At 65.1% G+C, this 25,052-nt stretch overlaps 3 protein-coding genes across 9 annotated transcripts in view; 1 reads left to right on the forward strand and 2 right to left on the reverse strand.

Moving 5' to 3' along the window:
- Positions 1–752: 752 nt before the first annotated feature.
- On the reverse strand, positions 753–15,242 carry CACNB1 (calcium voltage-gated channel auxiliary subunit beta 1). 4 transcript variants are annotated; one of them, XM_075443389.1, is made up of 15 exons: positions 15,192–15,242; positions 11,576–11,691; positions 9,767–9,853; positions 8,010–8,129; positions 7,349–7,471; positions 7,092–7,228; positions 6,925–7,001; positions 6,462–6,607; positions 5,139–5,219; positions 4,990–5,048; positions 4,568–4,677; positions 3,575–3,726; positions 3,363–3,458; positions 2,266–2,451; positions 753–1,224 (listed from the first exon to the last, which is right to left on the reverse strand). In XM_075443389.1, exons 2-15 carry the CDS (start codon positions 11,660–11,662, stop codon positions 841–843), a joined length of 1,845 nt encoding a protein of 614 aa, XP_075299504.1. In that variant the 5' UTR covers positions 11,663–11,691; positions 15,192–15,242; the 3' UTR covers positions 753–840. The 4 variants fall into 4 exon arrangements, with proteins under 4 accessions (XP_075299504.1, XP_075299501.1, XP_075299502.1 ...); XM_075443386.1 differs by lacking the exon at positions 15,192–15,242 and adding an exon at positions 13,560–13,647; XM_075443387.1 differs by lacking the exon at positions 15,192–15,242 and having other exon boundaries at positions 11,576–11,838.
- Positions 15,243–15,248: 6 nt separating this feature from the next.
- On the forward strand, positions 15,249–18,135 carry RPL19 (ribosomal protein L19). The gene is made up of 6 exons (XM_075443391.1): positions 15,249–15,355; positions 15,753–15,859; positions 16,300–16,422; positions 16,854–16,974; positions 17,298–17,408; positions 17,946–18,135. The coding sequence occupies exons 1-6, from the start codon at positions 15,351–15,353 to the stop codon at positions 18,067–18,069; spliced, it is 591 nt and encodes a 196-aa protein (XP_075299506.1). The 5' UTR covers positions 15,249–15,350; the 3' UTR covers positions 18,070–18,135.
- A 1,831-nt stretch (positions 18,136–19,966) lies between these two features.
- Positions 19,967–25,052, reverse strand: part of FBXL20 (F-box and leucine rich repeat protein 20) — a 48,986-nt gene continuing 43,900 nt past the window's right edge. For all 4 annotated transcript variants that reach the window (XM_075443329.1, XM_075443330.1, XM_075443331.1 and 1 more), the window contains 2 exons: positions 23,464–23,676; positions 19,967–22,555 (listed from right to left, as the gene is read on the reverse strand). In XM_075443329.1, the coding sequence (XP_075299444.1) occupies positions 22,448–22,555; positions 23,464–23,676 (321 nt within the window). In that variant the 3' untranslated portion in view covers positions 19,967–22,447. The remainder of the gene's footprint in view (positions 22,556–23,463; positions 23,677–25,052) is intronic.

The raw sequence follows: 25,052 nt of genomic DNA on the forward strand, positions 1-25,052 counted from the left end.
GGGTGCCGGGGGGGGGACATGGACAGACAGGCTCACGGACAGACAGAAGGACACAGCTGGAGGGGGCACGGCGGGGGGGCTTGGCACGGAGGGAGAGGGTGCGCAGGGGCCTGGCGCTGCCCCAGGGAAAGGGGGGGCAGCGGGGGCCCCCCCAGGGCAGCGGGACTCTCGGGGTGCTGCCGGGGCTGCGGCAGGCCAGGGCTGGGCAGCTGTTAGCACGTGTTAGACCCCACCAAACTGGCTCAGATTTGCCCCCCCAATTCAGACAGAGCGCCCCCAAGGCAAACACATGCAAACTGCCCCCCCCGGCAGGCAGCACCCCGGGGGGTCACGGCCTGGGGCAGCGGGGACCCCTCCACCGCTGCAGCACCACAAAGCCCTGCACACACCGCACACGCATGCACACACACACACACACCCCCCCCCTGCTGCCACCCCCAGCTTGGGGGTCCCCCCTGCAGCTGGGGGGCCAAACAGCACCATGGAGAAGCTGGGGGGGCAGCCGGGGGGGGCAGGCAGTCAGCGGGTAAGGGCTGGGTGGGGGGCCAGGGGGACGCCGGCCACGGGCAGAGCCCCCGGGGTCCCCCCCTTTGGTCACTTGCTCTCCCCGCGGGGCGGGGAGGGCCCCAGGCACCGTCAGATGCTGGGGGGCTGCGATGGGGGGGGGGGGGAGACCCCCCCCCCACTGAAGAGTGGGGCAGGGGCAGCCCACAGGGCAAAGCAGGGGCTCCCCATGGAGCTGGCCGGGCTCTGGGGGGGCACAAAGGCAGCGAGGGGGGCTCTCCCCCAGCCCCAAGCCAGCGCTGGGGGCCCACCCTGCACCCCCTGCACCCCCTCACCCTAACGGGTGTAAACGTCCTGGCCCCAGCCCTCCGCGTCGCTCCGGTCGATGGTCTCCGGTGGGTGAGGGCCCTTGGCTGGGCCCTGCAGCCCCCCGCTCTCCCACCCGGGCTCGTCCCGGTCCCAGGCAGCGGGGTGCTGGTGGCCGGGGGGGGGGGCGTGGGGCCCGGCCCCGGGGGGACCCCGCTGCTCCCCCTTGCCAGGGTCCATCTCCACGTCCACGCGGCAGGAATCGGGGGGCTCCAAGTCGAAGGTGTCCTGGCGGGACAGGCTGCAGGGGGCCGGGCAGGCGGGGGGCGGGGGGGGGCGGCCCTGCCCACGGCCCCCCGCCCTGCCCGGGTGCTGCCCCTCACACAGCGGCTCCCCGGGCGCTAGGTGTGGACCCTGGTTAGGAGAAGCAACCACACCGTGCAAGGATGGACGGACGGACGGGGGGGTTAGTGGGGGGGCACATGCGCTCCTGCCCAGCCTGGCCTGCCCACACCGCACCGCTCACTCAGGTCACGACAGTGGCAGGTCTCAGCCCGCCGGCAAATGGCACCGGGGGGGGGGGTCACTGGGGCCAGGGCAGAAAGGGGGTAACAGGGCTGGGGGGGTGGGGAAAGAGCAGGGGGAAGGGCTGCGGCGGGGGGGGGGGTTGGCGCACCAGCAGCGTCCCCCTTGCAGGAAGAATTAGCGATGGACAACACAAGATGGATGTCCCTCCTCTGCCTCCTGCCCCAGGTGGGTGCTGCCGACCCCCCCCGGGCTCAGCACCACAAAGCCCACGGTGGGACAGGGGCTCTGCGCCCCCCTCCCAGCCCTCGCCCACGGCAGGCCACCCTGTAAGGCCTCGCTGCTGCCGCGGCCCCCCCAGAGTTCTGCAGAGGCGTGGGAGGGGGGGCTCCGGGACCCCTGCGAGGCACGGAGGGCACCCGCATTCTCAGGGGGGCTGGGAGGGGGTAGATTTCTGGGGGGTCCCAATCCCCAGGGGGGCTCCGGGCCTGGGAGGGGGCAACAGATCCCCCGGGGGACCCTGACTCTGGGCTTGGCACCCGTCCCCAGCAGGGAGCAGACCCCGGGGGTGGCCCTGATCCGGGGTGAGCAGATCCCCAGGGCCGACCCCAGGGATGGCCCCAAACCCGGGGGGCACAGGTCCCCATGGGGGGTGATCCCAGGGACTGCCCCACCCCTGGGGGGCTGCAGCATCCCTGGGGGGGCCACAGGTCCCCAGGGGTGCCAATCCCAAGGATGGTCCCGCTCCTGGGGGGCTGCAGTTCCCCAGCGTGGCCCCCCAATCCCAGAGGAAGGGGGGAGGGGGGGGATGTCCCCGCTGCCGTCTCACAGCGCGTGCTCCTCAAGGGGTCCGGGGGGGGTGGAGGTGGTCTCGGTGCCCCCGCGCCCCCAGAAGCCCAGGTTCCTGCGCAGGGAGGTGAGCACCTGTACCTGGAGGTTGGAGACGGGCGCGGGGCTGGCGGCCAGGGCGGCCGTGGCCATGGTGCGGTTCAGCAGCGGGTTGGGGGGGTTGCTGCTGGGGGGGTGCGTTGCCTTCCAGTAGGCCTCCAGGTACTCGGCCAGGTGCTCGCAGGCCTCCTCCAGCTGGTTCTCGTCCAGAACGATGTCGAACATCTCCTGGGGGGGGGGGGAGGGGGCCGTGGGGCCGGGCATGGTAGTGGGACCCAGGGTGGAGGCTGTGGGGCAGGGCAGGGCCGATGGGCCAGGGCGGGGCCTGCAGGACAGGGCGGGGCCTGTGGGACAGGGCGGGGCTTCTGGACCCAGGGTGGAGTCCATGGATCAGGCTGGGCCGATGGGAAAGGGTGGGGCCTACAGAACAGGGCAGGGCCTGTGGGACTGGGTGGGGCTGTGGGATCCAGGGAGGAGGCTGTGGGCCAGGGCAGGGCCGATGGATAGGGGCGGGGCCTATGGGACAGGGCAGGGCCTGGGGGACAGGGTGGGGCTTCTAGACCCAGGGCGGAGCCTGTGGATCAGGGTGGGTCCAATGGGACAGGGCGGGGCCTACAGGACAGGGTGGGGCTTCTGGACCCAGGGCGGAGCCTGTGGATCAGGGTGGGGCCAATGGGACAGGGCAGGGCCTATGGGACAGGGTGGGGCTTCTGGACCCAGGGCGGAGCCTGTGGATCAGGGTGGGGCCAATGGGACAGGGCAGGGCTTGTAGACCTAGGGCAGAGCCTATGGTCCAAACTGAGGTGGTGGGAGGAGCATCTGGCCTGCGAGGGTGGAGTCTCCAGCCTTGGAGGCGGAGCACCTGGCATCAATGAGGTGGTGGATGGAGACTCTGGCATCTAGGGGTGGAGCACAACTGGGTGGAGCCCTACACCAGAATGAGGTTGTGGGAGGAGCTTCTGGCCTGCAGAGGCGGAGCCTCTGGTAGGGGTGGGCAGAGTGGATGGCCGCAGGGCAGTGGCAGAGGCTGGGCAGGGCCAGGCGGGGCAGGGCCAGGGTGGCAGGACGTGGCAGGGCGTGGCAGGGTGTGGTCAGGGTGGCTGGGCGGGGCTTCTGGACCCAGGGCGGGGCATGCTCACAGGTGGGCACTGCGCCAGCTTGTCAGAGGCCACCATCTGCACGTTGAGGTGCTTCGCCTGGGACTTGCCCCGGGACTTCACCAGCCGCTGCAGCACCTGGGGGGGGGAGACGTGGTGGCCACAGGGACCCGGCCACCTCCCCCCGTCCCCCCCCCAGTGCAGCGAGGTGAGGGTTGGGGCCACCCCCGCCCACGCCTGGGACCTGCACCCACTTTGGGGGAGGCGATTTTGATGTAGACGATGATGGGGGCCAGGGACGTCTTGGCCAGCTGGGCCGGGTGGTTGATGGTGTCAGCGTCCAAGGCCACCAGCTGCAGTGTCCGGGCCAGTTCGAAGATGCGCTCGGTCTCGCTCTGCACCTCGGCTGCCAGGGCAGGGAGACAGCGAGGGGCGGGGGGACAGCGGGGGCACCAGTGAGCACGTGGGGGCCACGGGGACAACTGTGACAAGGGGAACGGGACGGAGATGGGACCAGGAAGGGTCTTGTACTGGGATTTGGCCACTCCAGTGTCACCCCAGCCCCAGGCATGGGGGAGTTCACTGCAGGAGGGAGGTGGCAGTGGGCTCCCAGCGCTGGCACTGACTGGGTGAGGAAGGCGCAAAGCCCCCTGGAGCACACGCGCTTGGGGTGGGGGGGGGCTGTGTGACCGGGCTGTCCCCAACCCCCAGAGCCCACCCAGGCTGTCAGGGTGGCCGGACCCTGCAGTGTCCCAGAGCTGGTCATGGCCAGGCAGGGAGGACGGGGATCCAGGGGGGACATGTCCCCCACTGCCCCCCGCCCGACAGGGGGCTGCCAGGGCCCCGCGGGTCCGAGCTACATACCCAAGACATCTGTATCAGGAGCAGGGGAGGAAGGAAGCAGCGTGGAGGGGAGGAAACCCAGAGGAAAGGAGAGAGAGGAGAGGAAAGAAAAACACAGCAGAGAGAAGATAAAAGGGGAGGAGGGGGAGAGAGACTGAGTCAAACGGGCCGGGGGGAGCGCAGGGCCCCAGCTGCCCCCCCGCGTTGGTCACCCTGCGGCAGCGGAGCCCCACGCCTCACCCCCGCGAGCTGTGCCCTGGCACGTGCGGGACGAGCACCCCGGGATGGCCAGGCTGGGGGTCGGGAGGCGGACGGGCTGATACAGATGGAGGCTTGGGGGGGGTCGCGCTGGGTGATGGGGTGGGGGGTCTCTGTGGGGCAGCCGAGCCGCCGCGCCCCCTTACCCAGGCTGGAGCGCGTGCTGGAGCGCTCAATGATGGTGTGCTTGCTGGGGTTGTTCAGGATGGAGCGCTTGGCCAGGGAGATATCGGCTGTCACCCGCGTGATGGAGATCCTGTGAGATGGAGAGGGCACGAGCGGGTGGGGGGAGCAACAGTGGGGGCAACCCACCCCCTTTTGGGGGGCACGACAGGACTGTCCGTCCACCCCCTTCCTCCCACCCCACGCCCAGGACTGCCTGGAGCTGGAGCCACAGGACTCCCGCTCCTTGGGGGAGAGATCCCCGCGGCAGCAGGAACCATGGGGCAGGGCTGAGGGTCCCCTCCATGGGTTTAGGGGCCCCCCTATGGGTTTAGGGGCCCCCCCGTGGGTTTAGGGGTCCCCCATGGGGTTAGGGGTCCCCCAGCCACGCAGCCACCTGTCTCACCTGCCGTCAAAGCGATGCTTCAAGAAGTCGAAGAGGGCTTTCTGCATCATGTCCGTGACCTGGGCAGGGAGGAAGGCAGCGAGGGAGAGCGTGGGGCTGGGGTCCCCCCCTTTGTGTGTGTCCACCCCCCTCCACGCCCCCCCCCTCACCTCGTAGCCCTTCAGCGAGGGCCCCACCAGGATGATGGGCCGCATGGAGGGCACCACGTCGTATGGCGGCACATGCTCGGCCTGCGGGACAGAGCCGGGCATTGGCCGGGGCTGGGGGATGCGGGGGGGACACTCGGCTTCGCCCCTGCAAGGGCAGCTCTGGGGATGGGGGGGGGCTGCAAGCAGGGGGCACCCCATTCCCTCCCTGTGGGCCCTCCCAGGGGGTCCTGACGCTACTCACCGACTTCTGCTTCTGCTTCGCTACGTCCCGAGAGGCCGCGCGGGGCCGGGGGGGGCGAGAGAAGACAAACAAGGCATGCGTGTTATCGGTGGGCACGGGGAGCGGGGGCACGGGGCTGGGCTTGGGGGCCCGGGCTGCCTGGGTGACCCCCCCGGGGGCTGCCCATCAGCCTGCCCCACACGAAGCATCGCCCTGCTCTTCGTTTTGGATTTGGGGTGCAAGTGGGGGCTCTGCGGGGCCTGGAGAGCAGGACGGGGGGCTCTGCGGGGTCGGCTCGGCCCCCCCCCCCCGGGTCTGCTCGCCCCTACAAGCGCTTGCAGAACCCCCCCTGCCCTGGGCTGTGGTTGCGCCCGAACCCCCCCAGGTTCTGCCCAGTTTAGGGGGGAGGAACGGTCCATTCCCATTCGCGGGGGAGACGAGACACTGGCCGTGCGGGCACAAACCATGCGCACACTGGGGGACCCCAGGCAATGGGGGGGGTGGGCACGGGCTGATGCACGCCACGGCCCATGGGGGGAGGATCAGCTATGGACTGATCCACCCCACAGATCATGGGGGGGAGACAGCCACTGGCTGATCCATTCCATGGACCACGGGGAGAGACAGCCACGGACTGATCCACCCCATGAACCACGGGGGGAGGCAGCCATGGACTGATCCATCCCACAGGTCATGGGGTAGGATCAGTTATGGACTAATCCACCCCATGGACCACAGGGGGAGGCAGCCACGGACTGATCCATCCCACAGAGCATGGAGGGAGGCAGCCACGGACTGATCCATCCCATGGACCACGGGGGGAGGCAGCCACGGACTGATCCATCCCATGGACCACGGGGGGAGGATCCATCATGGACAGATCCACCCAACGGCCCACGGGGGGAGGCAGCCACGGACTGACCCATCCCAGGGGTGCAGGGGGCCCCCCCCATGGCCATGCCCATGCTGCGGCGCGGGGACAGGCCATGGCAGCGCAGGCAGGGTGCTCGGGCAGCCCCCGCCGCTGCCGCCAGCCCTCCCAGGCAGTGTTAGGGCAGGCAGGGTGCAGCAGGAGAGCGTGGGGCTGGCAGGGGGGCCATTACCTTCCTAAAGAAGGGGATGCGCTTGGTGTGGGCGGGGGGGGTGGTGACACTGCTCACACTACTCTTAGGGGAGCGGTGGGTCTCCATGGCCTCCTCCTCCTCTAACTCATCGGGGTCAAAGGCAAAGCTAGGCATGTCCAGGGCACCTGGGGACGGAGGGGCAGCCGGAGCCGGGGAGAGGGGAGGGAGAAAAGAAGAGCGATAATGGCGATGGAAGAAGGAAAAAATGGAGACGGGGGGAGGGGGAGCTAGGAAGAGCAGAAGGGTGGTGGGGATGGGAGGGGGAGAAGCAGGGGAGAGGGGGTCCCCAGGGGAGGGGGGGTGCACCCGCCTGCCTGCGCCCGGGGAGTAGGGGCCGGAGCTGCGGACGAGGGGGGGTTACCCAGCGCAGGGAGGAAGGACCCCCCCAGGCTGGACCTGTCCCACTCAGGCCCGAGGCTGAGGGGACCCCGGACACTCTTACCGCTGGCCGGAGGGGTGGGCCTGCGGGTCCCTGTCACCACGTCGCCCAGGCTGGAGCTGGAGTTGTCCCCCGATTTGCTGGACAGGAGAAGCACAGAGAGGGGGACGGGGGTGAGGGTGGGCTAGGGGTGTCCGGGGGGAGCCCAGGGGGTCGGGGACGAGTCCCACCTTGAGCTCAGGCGGTTCTGCCTCATCTTCTGCTCCTGCAGCAGTCGCATGTTCTCCAGCTTGACGGGGCTGGGGATGAAGCCCACCTCGCAGCCCTCCTTCACCAGCCGCCCAATCCACCAGTCGTTGTTGTACTTCTGCACCGGGGAGGGCAGGGGGCACCTCTGAAACCCCCAAACACCCACCCCCAGGGCTGCCACCCGCAGAATGAGCACAGCCCTGCCGCCCCACACCAGCCCCCCCAGCCCGGTCCCCACCTCCTTGATGTGCAGGAAGTCCTTGGGCTCGAAGCAGATGGCCATGCCCTGCACCGGCATGTCGTCACTGGCTGACGGGTTGTAGCCGACGTTCGTCCGCACAGCAAACGCCACTGGCTTCGTCTGCCAAGAGGAGAGGGGTCAGCATCTCCCCCCACCCCAAACCATGGAGACCCCCCCCACAGCGAGAGCCGGTTGCCCCTCGGGCCCGGCGGGTGCCATGCTGGTGAGACCGGCTGGGCAGCGGGGCTGGCTCCGCTCCTATGGGCACTGCACTGGAGCCTGGGTTGGGGACACTGTGGCCACAACACCCCAGGAGCTAATGAGGGGTTCATTAGCGAATGGCTCTGGGCCCGCAGCTGAGGCACAAAGGGTGCTCAGCCAAGGTGAGACCCCAGGTGTCAGGGCTCCCAGTTCCATCCAGTAGATCCCACTGCCTTCCCAACGCCACCCAGTGACACTGAGACCACCGCTTCAGGGGACGGGATGCCGTGGGGATGGAGAGCAGGGGTGGGCTGGGGGGGTCCCTGTGCCCAGGGTCAGCCCCTTCCCACAGCGGGTCCCATCCTGCCGGGGCAGCAGATGCGGAGGGGCTGGGTGGGTGGCAGGGGTACCTGCCCACACTGGGGGAGGCGAGGGGTCTCCAGCCCAGCCCTCCCACCTTGGCCTTCTCCAGCTGCGCCATGGCCTGGCGCTCAGCCTCCTTGCGCAGGGCCTCCCGGTCCTCCTCCAGCGAGATGTCCGAGTCCGAGGGGCGGCTGGTGTATGACTCGGCTGAGCCCTGGCGGAGCGGGGAGAGGGGTCAGCCCACGCCGTCCTGCCCCAAAGCAGCCTCAGGCCCGACCCCGTGACCGTCTACCCCCCCAGCACCCTCTCACTAGGGCTGGTGCCCATCATCATGTCCTCTGGGCACGCTGGGAAGAAACCACCCCCAAAAGCTGCCTCCTGCCTAGGCAGGGGAGCTCCTGCCCAGTGGCATCCCGGCGGGGTTACGGCAGGCCGAGGGCCGGCGCAGCTGTTCCCACCGCTCCAGCAGGGAACGTGACACCGAGCTGGTGCCGGCTCCCGTCCTGCTGCCGCCGGCCTCCCCGGGCCTCTGGTTAGAGTCAGGAAGGCGACGAGGACCCCCCGCGCCCACCCGCAGCCCCCCCCACCTGAAGGAAGGGCTGTGGGGACAGCACTGTCCCTTCCCAGGGGTCCCACGGTGACGGGGAAAGGGTGCTGGGGGGCAACTGGGGGTCAGCCCAGGACAAGGCCGGAGCTGGGGTGGGATCGGAGACCCCCTGCTCACCCCCATGCCCCTGGGGCCAGAGCGTGGGTGGGGGGCAGTGGGGAGACCCACGGGATCCCCCACCCCGGGGCAGTGGGTGCTGTGGGGGATGGCGAAGGCACCAACCGCCCTAGGGGGGCTGCTGCCCCCCAGCCCCTCTGTAACCCCCTCTGCCCCACCAGAGCCCCCGGGCAGCCCCCGTCCCCACTCTGCCCCGTCCTTTCCAAACACCGGGGAGGTGGGGGCTGCTCTCCTCCGCACAGGCCCCCACCCCAGCTATGGGGCAGCAGCCCCCCAGGGGACCCCCTCTCCAAAAGCCACGGGGCAGAGACCAGCTGCCCCATCTCCTCCTACTGCTGCTGGGGGTCTGGCCTTTCCTCAGCCCCCCCCAGCCCCATGGCAAGACAGAGGTGCCTTTGGGGGGGGTCACCCAGGGTCCAGGCACGATGCCCTCACCCCGCAGACCCCATGGGTCCCACCAGCTCCCGGGACCACCCGCTCCAACCCCCACGGAGCCGAGGGGGACCCCGCACCGAGAGGGCAGAGCTGGCAAACCAGGACGGGAGGGCACTGGGGGCCACGTCCCGGGTGCCGGGGGGCTGCGGGGTGGGGGGGACGCTCACCGGGGCGGCAGGGTGGTCTTTGCTGGTTATCTCCATGGTGGCAGGGCCAGGGGCGAGTGGGTCAGGCGGGCGCTGGGCTGGGGCACCCGTGGGTCAGGTTTCAGCCCTGGGATGTTCGCAGCCACCCCGGGTATATTTAGCCCAGTGCCGGGCAGGGGGTGGGGGCCGGGGGGGGGCTGCAGGGGCTGCTGCCAAGCCAGGAGCCTGGCTGGGTGGCCGGGACTGGGGAGGGCGGCTTTGACGCCAGCCGAGCGATGCCAGGGCTGCGTCCCCTGCTTGGCACCCCAGGAGGCGCAGAGGACCCCTGGGGGGCTACAGGACCCCAAATGCTCCCAGCATGAGGGGGGGGGTTGACTCCCCCCAGTACCCACCGCAGGACAGAGCGGGGACGGGGGCACAGCCATTGCAATGCCCGCACCCTCCCCAGGCCGGACCCCCTGCTCCATCCCTGGGGTGACAAGGACCCCCCCAGCAGGCAGGCAGGACACCGGGCCCCCCTGGGACAGCTGCATCCCCCTCGCTCACCTGCCGGACGAAGCTGTTGGAGGTGGTGTCGGACGAGGTGCTGCCGTCCGAGCGCTTGAAGCGGCTCTTGCGCTTGCTGTACTTGCCCTGGGGAGAGGAGAGGGGGGGCAGGAGGGGAGCGCTGGAGCCCCAGGACTTGGGGGGCAGCTCTTCCCCCCCAGCCTCAGCTGCCAGGGATGCTCCACCCCCCCCCACCCCCGCCCTGCAAGCAAACCCAGAGCCTGGGGGACGAGAGAAGGGAAACTGAGGCAGGGAAGGAGATGGGGTTACCTGCCCTGCTCGGGGGCAGTGCAGCCCCCTCCCCAGGCACCCGGTGTCGCCTTATCTGGGGGGGCTGGATCTCTGACCCCCATGGGCTGATCGGAGCGGGGGGACAGCCCAGCTGCGGCCCCCGGCTCCTCGCTGCAGCCCCCAAACGCTGTGGCCCCCCCCAGTCAAACCAGAGCCAAATCAGCGCCCCAGGGAGGCGGCTGCTATGGGGGGCACCCCACGCCTACCTGCACCCCCACGCCACCACCCCGGTGCCTGTGCCCCACACACGCATGCACACACACCCCCCACACCCCCCTAGCGTGTGTACTGTCCCCTCGCTCCGTGTGAAAGTGGGCACACACGTGTGCACCCCCACGCCAGCCAGCACCCACCCCGCACCCCCACACGACCCCCCGCTCCCTCCAGTGCCTCCTGCTGGGATGGACTGGAGGAGATGGGGATGCTCCAGTGCCCCCCCTGCAGCACCTCCTCGGGGGGGGGGATACAGGGGGGTACCCTGGGGGGAGAGAGGCTGGGACATGCTGGGGCAAGCGGGGCTGTCACCTCCAGCGTCTCAGAGGGACAGCTGGGCCCAGCTGCCACCCAGCCTGGTGACGGGTGGTCCCTGCGCCGGGAAGCACCCGGTATTTTTAGGTCCTTCGCCCCCGGGCCCCCCTTCCCTCGCCCCCCACCCACCCCATTTGCCGCTCCCGCAGGGGATGGACATGGCTGGGTGAAGGTCCCCGGGGTGGGGACGGTGGCCCCGCTGCCGGTGTGGGGTTCACCACAGCCACCCCAAGACCCCCCCCCCCCCCCCAGGACCCCCAGGAGTTGGCAGAGACACCCAGCCCTGCCAGCACCTGGTCTCCATCCCCTGTCCCCCCCCCTCTCCAAACTGTCACCCCAACTGGTTGATGCTCCCCAGGCCGCCATGGGGGGGGGGGGGGGGTCTGTCCCCGTGGAGGTTTTGGGGGAGGACGGGCAGCACCCAGACAGACCATGGGGACAAGGTGCTCCAGGGGTCCGCGGTGGCCCCCACCCCACTGGGACCAGCTGGGGACACATCCCCTTCCCACCCCCCCAGGCTGAAGGCGACAAGGTGGGCGGGGAGGGGGGCACCACCCCAGCAGAGTTTTCCCAATTCCTAAAAGTTTCCCCATGCGCATGACACCTCCAGCACCCACCTCCCCACCCCAGGGTGGGCAAACCCCGGGAGGGGGGGTGCAGTGACACAGCAAGCAGCACAGAGCGCCACCCCCCCACCCCCCCCTGTATCCACCCACTCCCCAAACCTGGGGGCTGGAGCCCCCTTTCCCTGCAATACTTAGTGTTATGGGGAAGGGGGGGGGTGACTGCGTTTGGGGTCCCTCCCGGGGTAGCTTGGCTATGGGGGGGGTGGGCACCCTGTTTTGCATGCTGCGGGGTGGAATTATCCCTCTTATGGGGTGCAGGGGATGGCGGCACCCCCAAGCCCAAGGGGGAACCGATGGAGCTCACCCCCCCCCCATAAGCGATGCAGCACCCCCCCCTCCATCCCCAAATTCCCAGGGGTGTCACCTGAAGGGCGGCGTTGTCGAAGACGTCCATCTGGATGTCCTGCGTGGAGCTGTAAGGGGTTCGGGCCATGCCGCCTTCCTGCACCATGGAGCTCGCCGGGGTCGGCGGGTTTTGGCCTGGGAGGGGGGACACAGACAGAGGGACAAGACGATGATGACGATGGAGCCCAGGCCTGGCCTCCGTTACACCGGCCCCCGCGGTGACGGCGGCCTTGGCGTAGAGCGAGCGAGAGGAGGAGGAGGAGGAGGAGGAGGAGGAAGGAGGAGTATGGACAGCGGCAAGGGGGGATGAGGGATGGCGGCCGCCTCCGCCTCGGCCGCTCCCACCGCGTTCCCGGGAGGGATGGGGGATGCGGGGACGCAGCCCCTCGCTCCCTTCCCAGGTAGGGGACCCCCAAAGCTGGGGGGGGGAAAGGGGGGGTGAGGAGGATCCCTTCCCCAAATGGGGGGGGGCACAGTCGTGCCCACCGCGGCTTGCACGCCCAGCCTTTAGCCTGGAGCAAGCTTGCTCGCTGGGGGGCGGGCCCCCAAAAAGAGAGGGGGGGACACGCAGGGCCCCCAGGCTGCTGTGTGGCTTGGGGGGGTGTGGGGGGGGTGGGGGCACGCAGAGGCAGCCATGCCCCCATCTCCAAATGGCAGCACCCGGAGCGGGATGTGCCGCGGTCTGGGGAACCCGGGACTCCCTCAAGACAAGGCTGCCCCTAAACCTCCAGCTTCCCCCCACCGGGCCCCCCTCAGCTGGGATCCCCGAGGGGTCCCCGCAGCCTCAGAGCGACCCACGCCCCCCCCGAGCCCCTCTGCTCCCCAGGGACACCCACAGCCACACAGAGAGCCACCTGCACGCCCAGGGACAGGGCACCCCGGGGACCCCGCAGCAATGGGGGGGCCACCTGGGGCAGATGGAGCCCATGGGGAAGGAGCTCCACTTGGCACCCACCGACCCCAGTGCGGCTGCAGGGACCCCAGCACCGTCCCCGCCTCCTCGTGCCGGCGGGTGTGAGGGGCAGGCCACGCGTGCCGGTGGGCGAGGGCTGCTGCCAGCGTGCATGGGTGCTGGGCGCGTGCCGGGCAGGTCACAGCTTGTCTCTGCCCCCTCCCCAAGGACCCCCCCCCGTGCCGGGGCAGACCCCCTCCTCCCCAGGCAGCAGTGGGCTGAGACCTCCTGCACTCATCTCACGGCAACTGCACCGCAGGAGCTGCTGCCGGCTGTTGGAAAGTTAAAAATTCCTTGGTCCCCCCCCACCTCAGGCCAGCGGGTCTTTTCCGTCTCCGGCCCCCGCAGCTGCGGGACAAAGTGCCGGGGAAGCGGGACAGCTGACACCACGTTTTCCATTATTAGCCCCCATCCATCACCGGCACCGTAAGGCGCCTACGACGGCACCGGCGCACGCTTCATGGCGAGGGAGGTTGGGAGGGGGGTGAGCTACCCAAAATCACGCAGCCTGGCACCACCGACGCCGGGACGCAACTCTGAAACCCCAACTGTGCCCTGCTCCGTGCCTTGTGCCTGGCTGAGCGCGGGGTGTTGGGCCTTCACCCAGCTCCAGCGCCAAAGCCTGCCCGTCTCCTGCTTCACCCACCTTGCCCAGGCCCGGGCCAAGCGGCCGATGCTGGAGCTGAAGCCCCTGAGGGTCTGGGGGGGGGGAGCAGGGGGTGGTGGCGGGGGGGGGTTTGGGGAGACAGAGGCGGGTGCCGGGGCAGAGGCAGTGGGGGCCCTGCCAGCAGGGAGCCTGCGTGGAGGCAGAGGGCGAGCGCCCCGTTTCCGGCAGCTGCGTGGGAGCGTGATGGGATTGTGCCATCTCCCTCTTCCCACTGCTGGAGCTGCTCTGCTCCCGGATCCTCCTGCTGCCGCCCGCAAGCATGGCGGGCACAGAGCTACGGACATGCCCATCCAGCCCGGGACGCGACGGAGCGGGCAGAGGAGGGATGGCAGGTCTCCCCGGACCTCTCCGGGGAGGCTTGCGCACAAGCAGCACCATCCCTACCTGGGCTGAAAACTCTCCTCCAACTTGGGGCCAGGTCCGTCGCCTTCATCCCTGCCCCCAGGAAAGCACAGAGCAGGAGGTGGCACTGCCTGAGGGCTCGGGGACAGACGCAGCCCCGTGTCTCACACGCACTCTCCTCTCTCCAGCCCACGCAACCGGCCAAAAGCATTACAGGACAGCGATTTCCAGCAGCAAAACCCCAGAGCTGCTCCCGGGCCGGTATTCGAAGCCCAGGCACTGTCCTGTCTCAGGAGCCTCCAGATTTTGCTGTTTGTTTTATGAAAATGATGAGTCAGTTTTTAAACAGCAAAAGCCTGTGTTTATCTGTGTTTTTCTCTCAGAATGAACCAAAAATCTGTTGCCATTGGCTCCTCTCCTCACGCCATATGTTGACTGTGCTACGGCCGCCAGATTCGAAAAGAACCGTTAGCATCCTGTCTCGGGTGTTCAATGAGGCGCCTTCACTGCAAAATGCTGAATTCGGGCGCTATCTAACAATTGGGGTGGTTAAAAAGCAACATTTTTGCTGGACAAGTCTGCTTTAGAGTGGGAATTCAGTCACAGTGAACCCCCTGTGTTTTTAGGCCAGTTACAATCCACACATTATCATTTCACAGGCTTTCCCTTCTCCCAGGAACTCTTCACCAACCTGTTCCTGGGGAGGCTCCAGCACTTTTCCGGGTCATTTCTCCAATACAAAGGACGCCTGATGCCACTGGGCCCATTTCAAACCTCACTACGGTACTTTCTGGAGACCCGCTTCTGGCTGGGAGAGCCACAGAACATCGTTCAGCCTGCCCGTGCCTCAGTCTTCCAACTGCAAAACAGTGCTATAGGCACACCCAGACCTCACTTGCATCTTCGACTGCAAATTGCTGGGAAGGAAAACGCTCTCTGCCAGCGCCAGCCCTCATCGCAGCCCTGTTACCACACATATGAACAGGTCATTTCACAGGAAAACCCAGGTGCTCCCTTTTCTCATCAGCACCATAACCCAATTGATACAAACAAGGTGGAACGCGATGGAAATGAAGTGGTACCGGAGATGGCAGCTGGCCACTCTCCAGCGCCAACCTCTGGACATTCACACCACTCCCCGGGGTGACTTCGTGGGAAACAAGGAACGGCTGCACACGAGCACTGGAGCAGCAGAGATCCCATTCCTCGCTACAACAAGCAACGTGACAAAGCTGGCGTTGAATTCTTCCTACCCTACGGCTCCCCGGGCAGGTGGGGGGGGGTGGGGAGGGCCGGCCTGGGCCCAGCTCTCCTCAGGCCCAACACCGGGCCTGGGTCTGGGCGAGGCGAGGCCTGCAGCCAGGGCCGGGCCTACGCCCCTTGGCCCCGCGCAGCCCCGCAGCCTGCCCGCGCAGCCCCCGGACATGCCCCTGACCCCCAGTCCAGACCCAGCGCTCCCCAGTCCCCTCCCAGTTCCCCTCCCAACTCTCCCACCACCCACACGCCGCCCGCAGCCTCTTCCACGCCACCGTGCATGCGCCGAGCCCGCCCGGCCCTGCCCGCCGCGCAGGCGCGGGCTGTACCACCCCGCGGCGAGGGGGGGGGCCGAGAAGGGAAACGCGTCTCTTCTCCCGCGTCCCGAGCGGGCCCGGACACTCCTCCCGCCCTTCTTACCCGCAACCCCGCCGCGGCTCTTCTCTCTCCGCGCTTTGGGCCGCCCCGGGGCCGCGGGGACGGAGCGGGGCGGGCGCGGGTGGTACGTGCCGCTCCCCGCGGCGCTGGCTGTGGGCGGGGCCGGGCTCGCCGCCTCTTCCTTTCCGCCCGGCCGCCGCCATGAGGTGAGGGGCTGTGCTCTGCTATTCCCCCGGGCTCGTCCCGGCGGTGATGGGCGGCGGGGGGGGCTCAACAGCGGGGAGCGCCCGGCTGCGCTGCGGGGCGGCCCTGGGTCCTGGGGGGCGGCCGCGGCCTCTTCAGGCCTCGGGGGGGGCGGAAAATGGCGGCTGGGCCGCGCGCAAGGGAGGGGGCGAAATGGCGGCTGGGACCCGCGGCCTGGGGAGCCCCGGGGAGCGGAGGGAGGGAGGGAGGGAGAGGACGGCGGGGCCGGGCTGGCCTCGCTGCTCCCGGGCCCCTCGACTGCTCCCCGGTCCCCGGCCTGCCGCTCCGGCAGCGTCCCGCAGGCTCCCAGGCCCTCCGGGAGTGAGCGGGGCCCTGAGGCGGCTGCGCGGCTCTCCGCAGTATGCTCCGGCTCCAGAAGAGGCTGGCCGCCAGCGTCCTGCGCTGCGGCAAGAAGAAGGTCTGGCTGGATCCCAACGAGACCAACGAGATCGCCAACGCCAACTCGCGTAAGTTGTCGTCTCCCGCGGGCGCGGCCGCGCCGCGCGTCGCTGGCATTGCCCTCTGGAAGAGGGGTGCGGGGAGAGGCTTTTTGACTGGCTCAGGAGAGGCGAGGTTGGCTCAGGTAAAATCCTGAGGCTTGAGCAACTCCTTTGTATTTAGAAGTGGAAATGAGGCCGTCAGCGGGATTTACAGAGCTCCCAGGGCACTGATGTGGGGCCTGGCAAGCTCCTGGTACGGGGTTTAGTACGTGGTGTCCTGAGGTAGCCAGGGAGGGAGAAATGGGAGGGGAAGAGAGCGGCTCTAGCAGCGTGAGGGGACTTTGGGGGAAGGTCTGCATTGTCCTTTGTGGTGGATCCTTTTCATACAAGCTGGATGGGAGTCTGTACTTGCCTAACGTGTCCTCTCATTGCACAGAAGATGTTGAACGTGGAGTTTCTTCCCATAGGTCAGCAGATCAGGAAATTGATTAAAGATGGTCTGATCATCCGCAAACCTGTCACCGTTCACTCTCGTGCCCGATGCAGGAAGAACACCTTGGCCCGCCGGAAGGGCCGGCACATGGGCATCGGTAAGTGCTGGCTTCCCCCTGAGAGCTGGAGACGTGTCTGTTTTCCGTGGTACTTGCTCCGCCTACAAGCTCCCACTGAGCAAAGGTCTCCAGAGGTCTTGTGGCAGGGCCTAAAAATACAGTTTATATGTTAATGGTTTTCTTCTTGAAGAGAATCACAGAATCACAGAATGTTCGGGGTTGGCAGGGACCTCTGTGGGTCACCCAGCCCAACCCCCTGCCGAAGCAGGGTCACCCACAGCAGGCTGTACAGCACCGCGTCCAGGCGGGTCTGGAATATCTCCAGAGAAGGAGACTCCACAACCTCCCTGGGCAGCCTGGGCCAGGGCTCCGTCACCCTCAGAGGGAAGAAGTTCTTCCTTCAGCAAAAGCGTGTTGTTCAGCTTGCAGAAAAAATTTGGCCTTGTTCTCATCCTCTTTTCTCTCTCTAGGTAAGAGAAAGGGTACGGCAAATGCTCGTATGCCCGAGAAGGTGACCTGGATGAGGAGGATGCGAATCCTGAGGCGCCTGCTCCGCAGATACAGGGAGTCCAAGAAGATCGATCGCCATATGTAAGTCTGCTGTGCCACACCCAGCTTCAGGTCGTGCCTCCACATGCTCAGACACCCCTTTCTTGCTGTGTGCAGATTGGTGAAAATAAATCCTCCCCAGGCAGTGCTGCTCCAGAGAGCTGCTCCGGAGGAATCCCGGCAGTTGTCTGGACAAGCCCTCTGCCTGCACAGCGCAGGGAAGAGCCCGAGCAGCGGTTTCAGAGTGACCTCGCTCCTCACGCCACGCTCGTGTGCCAGGAGGGGTGCAGGGTGTCTGGAAGCTGTGCCATGGTTTGGTCTCCCGGGCGGCCTCATTTGCAGTCCGCTCTGTTCTGCTCCGTTAGGTACCACAGCCTGTACCTGAAGGTCAAGGGTAATGTGTTCAAGAACAAGCGGATCCTGATGGAGCACATCCACAAGCTCAAGGCCGATAAAGCCCGCAAGAAGCTCTTGGCGTAAGTGCTGCCTCCCTGCTCAGCTTCGCTCTCGCGGGTAGTGGGATTTTCTTTAAATAGCTCTGCGGGTGCCCACTGCCGCGCGGGGCTCTGGCGAAGAATCAGACCCAAACTGGGTTGGGGTGGCGTGAAGTGGAAAATTTGTGATCCCGGCAGAGCTCTGCGCGTGGCATGGCCGGTGTTCGGTGCTTGCACGCTGCGAGCTGGTGGAGCTGCTGATCTCAACGCTGGGATGGCTTGGCGATTGGCGGGGAGGTGGGGAGGAGCAGGAGCCACTGGGTGGCAAAATCCTGCCGCGGACTTGGTAAAAAAGCCAGTATCTGGTGAGGGTGTGCAGCCACGGCCAGCCCCAGCATCCCCGGTGCCACGGCCGCAGCTCCACGGGCAGCACGGCCAGCCTAGCATCCTCGCACGGGGCTGGGGTGGCCCAGGGCGCTGGGACAGAGCTGGCTCCCGTGCAGCAAGGGGAGGTGGGGGCTGTGGCGGGGGCTCTTCGAGGGGATCCCTGCGCGCTCACCACCTCCGACCTCCTCGCAGCGACCAGGCGGAAGCTCGCAGGTCCAAGACCAAGGAGGCGCGGAAGCGCCGCGAGGAACGCCTGCAGGCCAAGAAGGAGGAGATCATCAAGACCCTCTCCAAAGAGGAGGAGACCAAGAAGTAAGCGCCGGCTGCCTGGCATATGTAGCGATCGCCAGCCAGGAGTGTTCAATAAAACGCCACATCTAGGGCTCCTCCCACCGAGTCTTGTGGCACGGGGAGGGCTGGGGAAGACCTTCTGCTCCCCACCTCGCTGCTGGGTCTGCCCTGTTTGATGGGACTCAGCTGAGCAGTTCCTGGGGCAGGGGAGAGCCGTAGCCCCCCCACCCCGGGCTGGCACCTGGGCACAGACGCGGGTGGGAGCGAGTCGGTCCTGCCGGGGCCACTGTTCTCCCGAATCGTGGCCCCTGCCTCTGGGTCTTTTCCCTCCTGCTGAGCTCTGGGGGAAGAAGAGGGGTCTGGGGGCCACCCCCAGCCCTTCCCCGTGGCTTCCTGGGGCGGGGGGGGGGGGCTGCCCTGGGGCTTGGCTACGTCCCAGCTTAGCAGCTTCATCCGCTGGAGCTTCGGGATCCTCCGTGGGATGGGGGACACGTCCAGGGGTACCGCTGGGGGGGGCTCAAGTTCCTCAAGCCCACCCTAAACCCCCAGGAAAGACCCCAGTCACCCCAAATCCCCCAGCTGGGTGGAGAATGGACCGAGGGGGAACCCTGAAGAGAAGGATTGGGGGGGGGCGGGGTGTGACCAGAAACTCAAGGCCAGGCTCGAGGGGGCTTGGAGCACCCTGGGCTGGTGGGAGGGGGTCCCCTGAAGGAGAATGCATTCTCAGCAGGGGGAGACATGCTGCAGCCCCCCATACCTCCCCACATGGTTGAGCTGATATCCAGGGGGGCTTTTGGGGGGTGTCAGCGCATCCCCATGCACCACTGGGGGGGGCTGAAGTGTCACCGGGGGGGTTATTGCTGGGGCAGGGCACACGTGTGGGGGGGCTGCACACGTGTGGGGGGGGCTACACACGTGTGTGTCAGTGCACAGGTACAGGTGTGTACAGCTCTGGGGCGTGTGTTGGTGTACGCACAGGGATTCACACACACACCCCACCCCCCCCCCAGCCACACATGCCACGGCCACGCATGCCGCTTGGCACATGTGGGGGTTCAGGAGCCGCTGTGGGGGTCCCCCATCCATGGGCAGTGCCACTCTGGGGGCCACCCGTGTCCCGCCCCCAGCCAAGCAGGAACCTCGGGCCCCCAAGCATGGGTAGGGGGTCCTGTACAGCCCGGACTGCGTGTCCTGGGGGGTCCAGTATGGCCCAGAGGTGCGGTGCTCCAGGGGAGGTGGGGACACTGGGATGGGGATGGGGACCCCGGGGGGGCCGGATGCTGCCCCTCAAATCTTGGCCAGCGCCTCGGTGGGGACCAGCCCCCGCTTCCTCCCACTGGTCACCCGGACGGTGATAAGAAGCGCTGCAGCGTGCCCCCAAAGACCAGAAAAGCCCCTAATTTTCGGTTGCACGGGATCTCCTCCACCGCCCCGGAGGGTCCCAACAGCAGAGCCCAGCGGTCCCTTCGGCAGCTCTGGGTGCCGGGGCAAAGTGCCACCTCCAGCCAAACCCCGCTTTGCCAGGCGGGAAGACAGAGCTGAGCCCCTGCTCTGCCGCTGCGGGGACCCCTTCCGCAGAGGGATCGCGGGGTTCTGGGGTGCAGGATGGAGTTCAGGGGAGGGCCAGTGAACAGCTGGCACAAGCAGGGACCCGGCAACGTCAATTTGCTGCTGTCAGGGCTCGCTCCTGACTGAGCCGTGCAGCAGAGCCCCCATTTTGCACCACTTACTCCCCAAAAGAGAGCACAGAGCCAGCCCTCTGCGCGCTGGGCCCCGAATCTCGGCGCTCGATGCCCTCGGCAGCAACCAGACGGAAGCTGGAGCCAGCGCTGCGCTCTCCTCCTCAGCCCGCGCCCACCATGCTGCCACAGCCAGGAGGGGTTTCTGGCTCTACAAAGGTGTTCCTCTAGCAAGGCGCGGCTTGGAAAATGGTGTTTATTGGTATTTATAAATACAAACATAAGGAAGAGTCCAGTTGAAGATGGATAACTGACTTAAAAGGACACTGTCAAGTAGTTTGAGCTACCTCAATGCTGTCACCCTGTTTGGAAAAAAAAAAAAAAAAATAATGCTTTGGGTTCTGTATTCTTCAGTTTTCCCTTGAAAACTCTGCTCTGTTACAAAGAAATCAGTCAGCCAGCAACACTCTGGCTTGCCAATCCATTTTAGCTCTCCCCTGCCACAGCACAAACTAAACTGAGCGCTCTTCCAGCGCTGGGCGCCCGCTGCGACGGCCGGGCACAGCCCCAGGCCCACCCGCTTGCCCCGTCTGCTCCCTGGGCAGTGCCGTTATCTCCTGCCGCCCTGAAAATCAGAGAGAGGAGTTCTGCAAATGAAGTACAGGAACACGCTCGCTGAGGTGGGAGAGCACCCGCCGCGCTGAAGAAGATTTGAATAAATACAAGGGGTTAGAAGCGACCTACAGGAAAGGAGTTGACAGCATCCTTTTAACCACAGCACACCGGGGCTCCTCCCGGCAGCCTGCGCAGTGGCGAGCCTCTGCTAAGCACACACAGATGGGTTGGGGTACGCCGCAGATGAAGGGGACGCAGCTTCGGTGGTCCTGAGTGACCCTTCTGCCCACCCAAACACCCCAGGCAGCGGTAAGAGGGCTGGGAAGCAACACGCTGTCCTCAGAGCAAACCCACGGTGAAAGCGCCAAGCCGCCAGGACCCTCAACTGGCCACTCCTCCTGCTGCACCCCGCTCTTCCCCCACGCGAGGGTCTTCGGCGTGAAGCCCCACGGCCTTGGCTGCTGGCAGGCAGGATGGTTATGGAGACCTGCTCCTGCGTCTCAGTCTGCTGGGAACCATTGCCACGCGCGCTCCCTTCTGTCCTGGGGCGCAGACAGCACGAGGAGCACAGTGACTTCCATGTCAGCTCATCTGCAACAAACCTGTCAGAGTCTGAGCGAGTTCTGCCCCATTAAACCCTTGGTGTCTGCACATCTGTCCACTGGTTTCTTACTGGGCACCTGGAACTGCCAGCACCGAGGACCTGGGAGTTCACAGAGCTGGCCCGGGCCGTCTGCACCGCTCGGAGCACCTGGGCTAATCCTGCCTGAAGTCCCTCAAAACCAGAGACCCTGACAGCGGAGAAGGGCGGGCGCAGAGCAAACCCCCCCCGCCTCATTCAGAAGGTTCCTTCTCCAGGGCAAGACACTTACCTGCAGAAGATGCAAAAGTCAGCACAACCACCCCACGCTCACACCTCCGCGCACAGAAACGGGGCAATGATCGAGGGCGCGTTCTCCTGCCTGCTGTTCCTCCCGCTTCCTGTCGCGGGTCAGTGTTTCTTGATCAGGGCAACAAGCAAAAAGATTCTGCTTTGCTTTTCCTTGGGGTTAGGGCGCAGGGTCAGAGGGGAAGGACAGCAGGAGCAGGGAACTCACAGCCACCGGAACAGAGACTGTCGCTTTTGCCCCTACATCAAGAGTTCTAGTCTTGTCACTGGGATAAAACCCGAAATGCAGAACGCATCCGGACACCCTATCGCCGATAAAAACGGGCCAAGCCGCTGCCAAGAGCCCAGCCTGTGGCGCAGCTCGCTTTCCACTTGAAAAATCTTCCTGACAGGTCGTTACAGGCTCAGGCTTCTAACGGCAAAAAGTATTTTTTTAAATTTAAATTATTGATTCATCACTTTCGTTTGATAAATCTCAAAAAATTACTCCATTAGAAATCTGTAAAAAAAAAGCAGGATGTAGGGAGGGTAAAAAACTGAGCCTGCCGTTACAGATTCCAAGCTATATCACGACGACCTAGGCAGCCTCTGAGCTGGGTGCTACAGAACACGGGAGACAGGGCTGAACCTTCAACGTGAGCATGCTCAGGGCGGTCAGCAGGGAGCGGGACGTGGAGAAGCACAAGGAAATCAGGTCTCACAACGGCTGCTGCGTCATTCCCTCACTGAAAAATGGACACAAAACTTACTGGGATTTTCAGGCTTGGGTTATTTTTTTTTTTTTTCTTCTGGACAACAGATGCAGGGTTAATGCATGTTCCTGTCCCTTCCTCTCCCCCGTCCCCATTTCAAAGGATTTCGGTCACTATTCCAACCTCCACAGCAGCAACGGTCGTTCCGGGGTCGCAAAACCCTCCCCTCCTTACTGCGGTGATTTCGTCTGAGCATGCCCAGTAGGAATGGTTCAGAATTATACCAATCCACCTACGGAAAAAGCCAACACAGCTCCAGCTCCCACACCGCAGAGCTCACCAGTCTGCTGGAAGAGGTGGGGTGTGTATATGTATGTGTATGGGTGGCTACAGGGGCCTGGCACCACAGCCCTGCTCACTGGCCCTGCCAAACCACACTGGTATCGCGTTCCTTGAAGATACTGGTGTCCACCGAAACTCTACAAGTGTAATTAAATACTCAGTTTGCAAGGAGGACCACGTCCAGTGTCATAGGATGATGCAGCATCTGCAGAAGCGTTGTCTGCTGCCGCCGACCGAAGGCGGTGGAGTCACAGGCGCGAAGTAGGCGTGGACTTTAATGTTGGGTAAATGGGTCTGCAAAGACAGAGACACGGTGTCAAGCGACTAGTGACAAGGGCAGCGGCCGTGCAAGAGTCAGGTACAGACAGGCTGAGACAGGCCCCGCTTACTTCTCTTCAGACTAAAAACACACACATAAAAACTAGAGTCGGACTCTTTCTGTTCACCAGCGTGATTCCCCCACAGACTCTGGATTTCAAAGTTCTTTCTGTTACCAGCAAACAGAATCACAAGAAAAAATGATGGCTCTCTCCTCACCATCAGTCCTGTGGTAGCTGTGGGGAACAGAACACCACCTAACTGCACAGAGCCGTGTTCTCTTTGCAGACCAAGTGTTACCATCGCTCCTCTTTCACAGACGGAGAAACAGGCTCGGGAGGGACTCACGGGGACGCCGAGGGCCTGAGCTGGCCAGCAGCTACCGACAGCGCAGCCCTGGCTCCGTCCCACCCAGGGGCCACGCAGCCACCCCTGCAGCAGACCGGCTCTGCTAGGACATGAGCTGGAGTTATCCACCTGGGAAGTGCCAGCGCAAAGCGGCCCAGGGTCTGCGCCGAGCACGCGGAGCAGCGGAGAGGAGGTGCCATTCCACCCGTCTGCTGCGGCACCGGCTCTGCGTCTCATGGCTGGAGGAGCACCGTCACGTACGAGCGCGTGTAAAACCAGCACCTGCACGTTGGGTCTCCTCTGCTCTTTCTGCTGCCACTCCGCAAACGTGGCAATTACCTCTCCTCCCTACCAGCCAGCGTTCATCCCCACCCAACCTTCTGACAGCTACTAATTTCATAGCTGATGGTTCTCACAATATTTTAAAGAATGAGCACCAGATGACAAGGAATCGGAACCCTCAGCCCTCCCTCCTCCCACCGGATAAAGCCTTCAACCCACAGCCTTGACAGCGGTTTGGGTTTGTTTTTTTTTACCCTGAGTCTCTTGATCCCTGCCCGCGTGATTTGCTGGCAGTCGTACAGTTCTATCCTCTCCAAGCTGTGGCAGCTTTTCAGGTGCTCCAGGGACGCGTCGGTGATCAGGGGGCAGTTGTCCAGCTCGATCACTTCCAAGCGGTCGTGTGCGCAGGCGCCATTTCCCAAGTGACGAATGCCATCGTCCGTGATCAGCTCGCAGTGGGACAAGCTCTGCAGCCAAACACATCAAGTTAGCAGCCTCTGCCACCGGCAAACAGCAGCCAGTGCCCTGCCGGGGGACGCGGCGGGACGAGAGAGACAGCGGCCCATGTTTCATGGGTTTGGACTGGTCTGCCACGCTGGTTTTTCAGACAGGTCTATGCTCCCGCCTTGCACTGGAGCCATGGCCGCGCTCCAGACTGCGGACGCTGAGCTCTGGGCCTCCGATGACCAACGCCTGTGAGGGGAAAACTCATGGCTGAGGAGCAACAGGAAAGGGCAGCTGCTGAAAGACCAGTGGGGCCAGGAGACAGGACGGCACAGAAACGGAATAAACACCTCTGCTATCAGAGCAACCATCTCTGTGAAACCTGTGGCCTTACACATCACGGGAAGGACCCTGCCACTGGGTCTAAGAACCAGCAGAAATACACCACTATGTATTTTTTTGGGAGGAGGCTGCATTTTAGAAGTTATAGAAACATAGACTCTAAGGTCATCAAGTCCAACCGTCACCCCAACCCCACCATGCCTGCTAAACCATGTCCTGAAGTGCCACATCCACACCTTTTTTGAACCCCTCCAGGGATCGGGACTCCACCACTGCCCTGGGCAGCCTGGTCCAGTGTCCAACCACTCTTTCAGTAAAGAAATTTTCCCTAATATCCAGCCTAAACCTCCCCTGATGCAGCTTGAGGCCACTGCCTCTCATCCTATCGCTGGTTACTCAGGAGAAGAGACCAACCCCCCCCCCTCACTACACCCTCCTTTCAGGCAGTTGTGGAGAGCAAGTTCTTGAGAAGGACATGGGGCTTCACCCGGGAGGTAGCACCAGCCTGCTGCTGGGGGGCACAGCATGCGGAAGGGATGGCTGCACAGGACAAGCCACTGCCTGCGTTCCCCCACCTCCCAGGACAGGTTTTCTCACGATGGCAACAGAGCAGTACACACAGGGACGCAGAGGAGACCAAGACTAAATTCCCAGAAATTTAGGCCAAGAGGAACACGGCTTTCCAGAGCCAGAAAGCTTTCCGGGTCTCAGCTGCCCAGCCCCACACCACGGACGGGCAGGGCTGCAGTCCTCTCCTACAGCTGGACTGACAGCTCGGTTTGCAGACCGACTCTGCTAGGCTTGCTGAGGACAGCCACGGGCTGGTACCCGGAGAATCCATGTCCTATAATTCACTTTCGGGCAGCTGTGGGTGCCTGGCGTACGACTGATGCTAGCAGTAGGGGAGGGACAATAGGTTCTTCAGGGTCAAGTTTCTAGCTGATTTCTTCCAAGCCTTCCCAATGTGTCTATGAAGTCAAAGAGATGAATCCCCATGGGCAGAGCGTAAAATACCTTTGTTTATAGAAAGAAAATGCTGGAAGCCTCCCTTCTAATA

The sequence above is a fragment of the Opisthocomus hoazin genome, chromosome 26 (assembly GCF_030867145.1).
Source record: "Opisthocomus hoazin isolate bOpiHoa1 chromosome 26, bOpiHoa1.hap1, whole genome shotgun sequence".
NCBI classification, from domain to species: Eukaryota; Metazoa; Chordata; class Aves; order Opisthocomiformes; family Opisthocomidae; genus Opisthocomus; species Opisthocomus hoazin.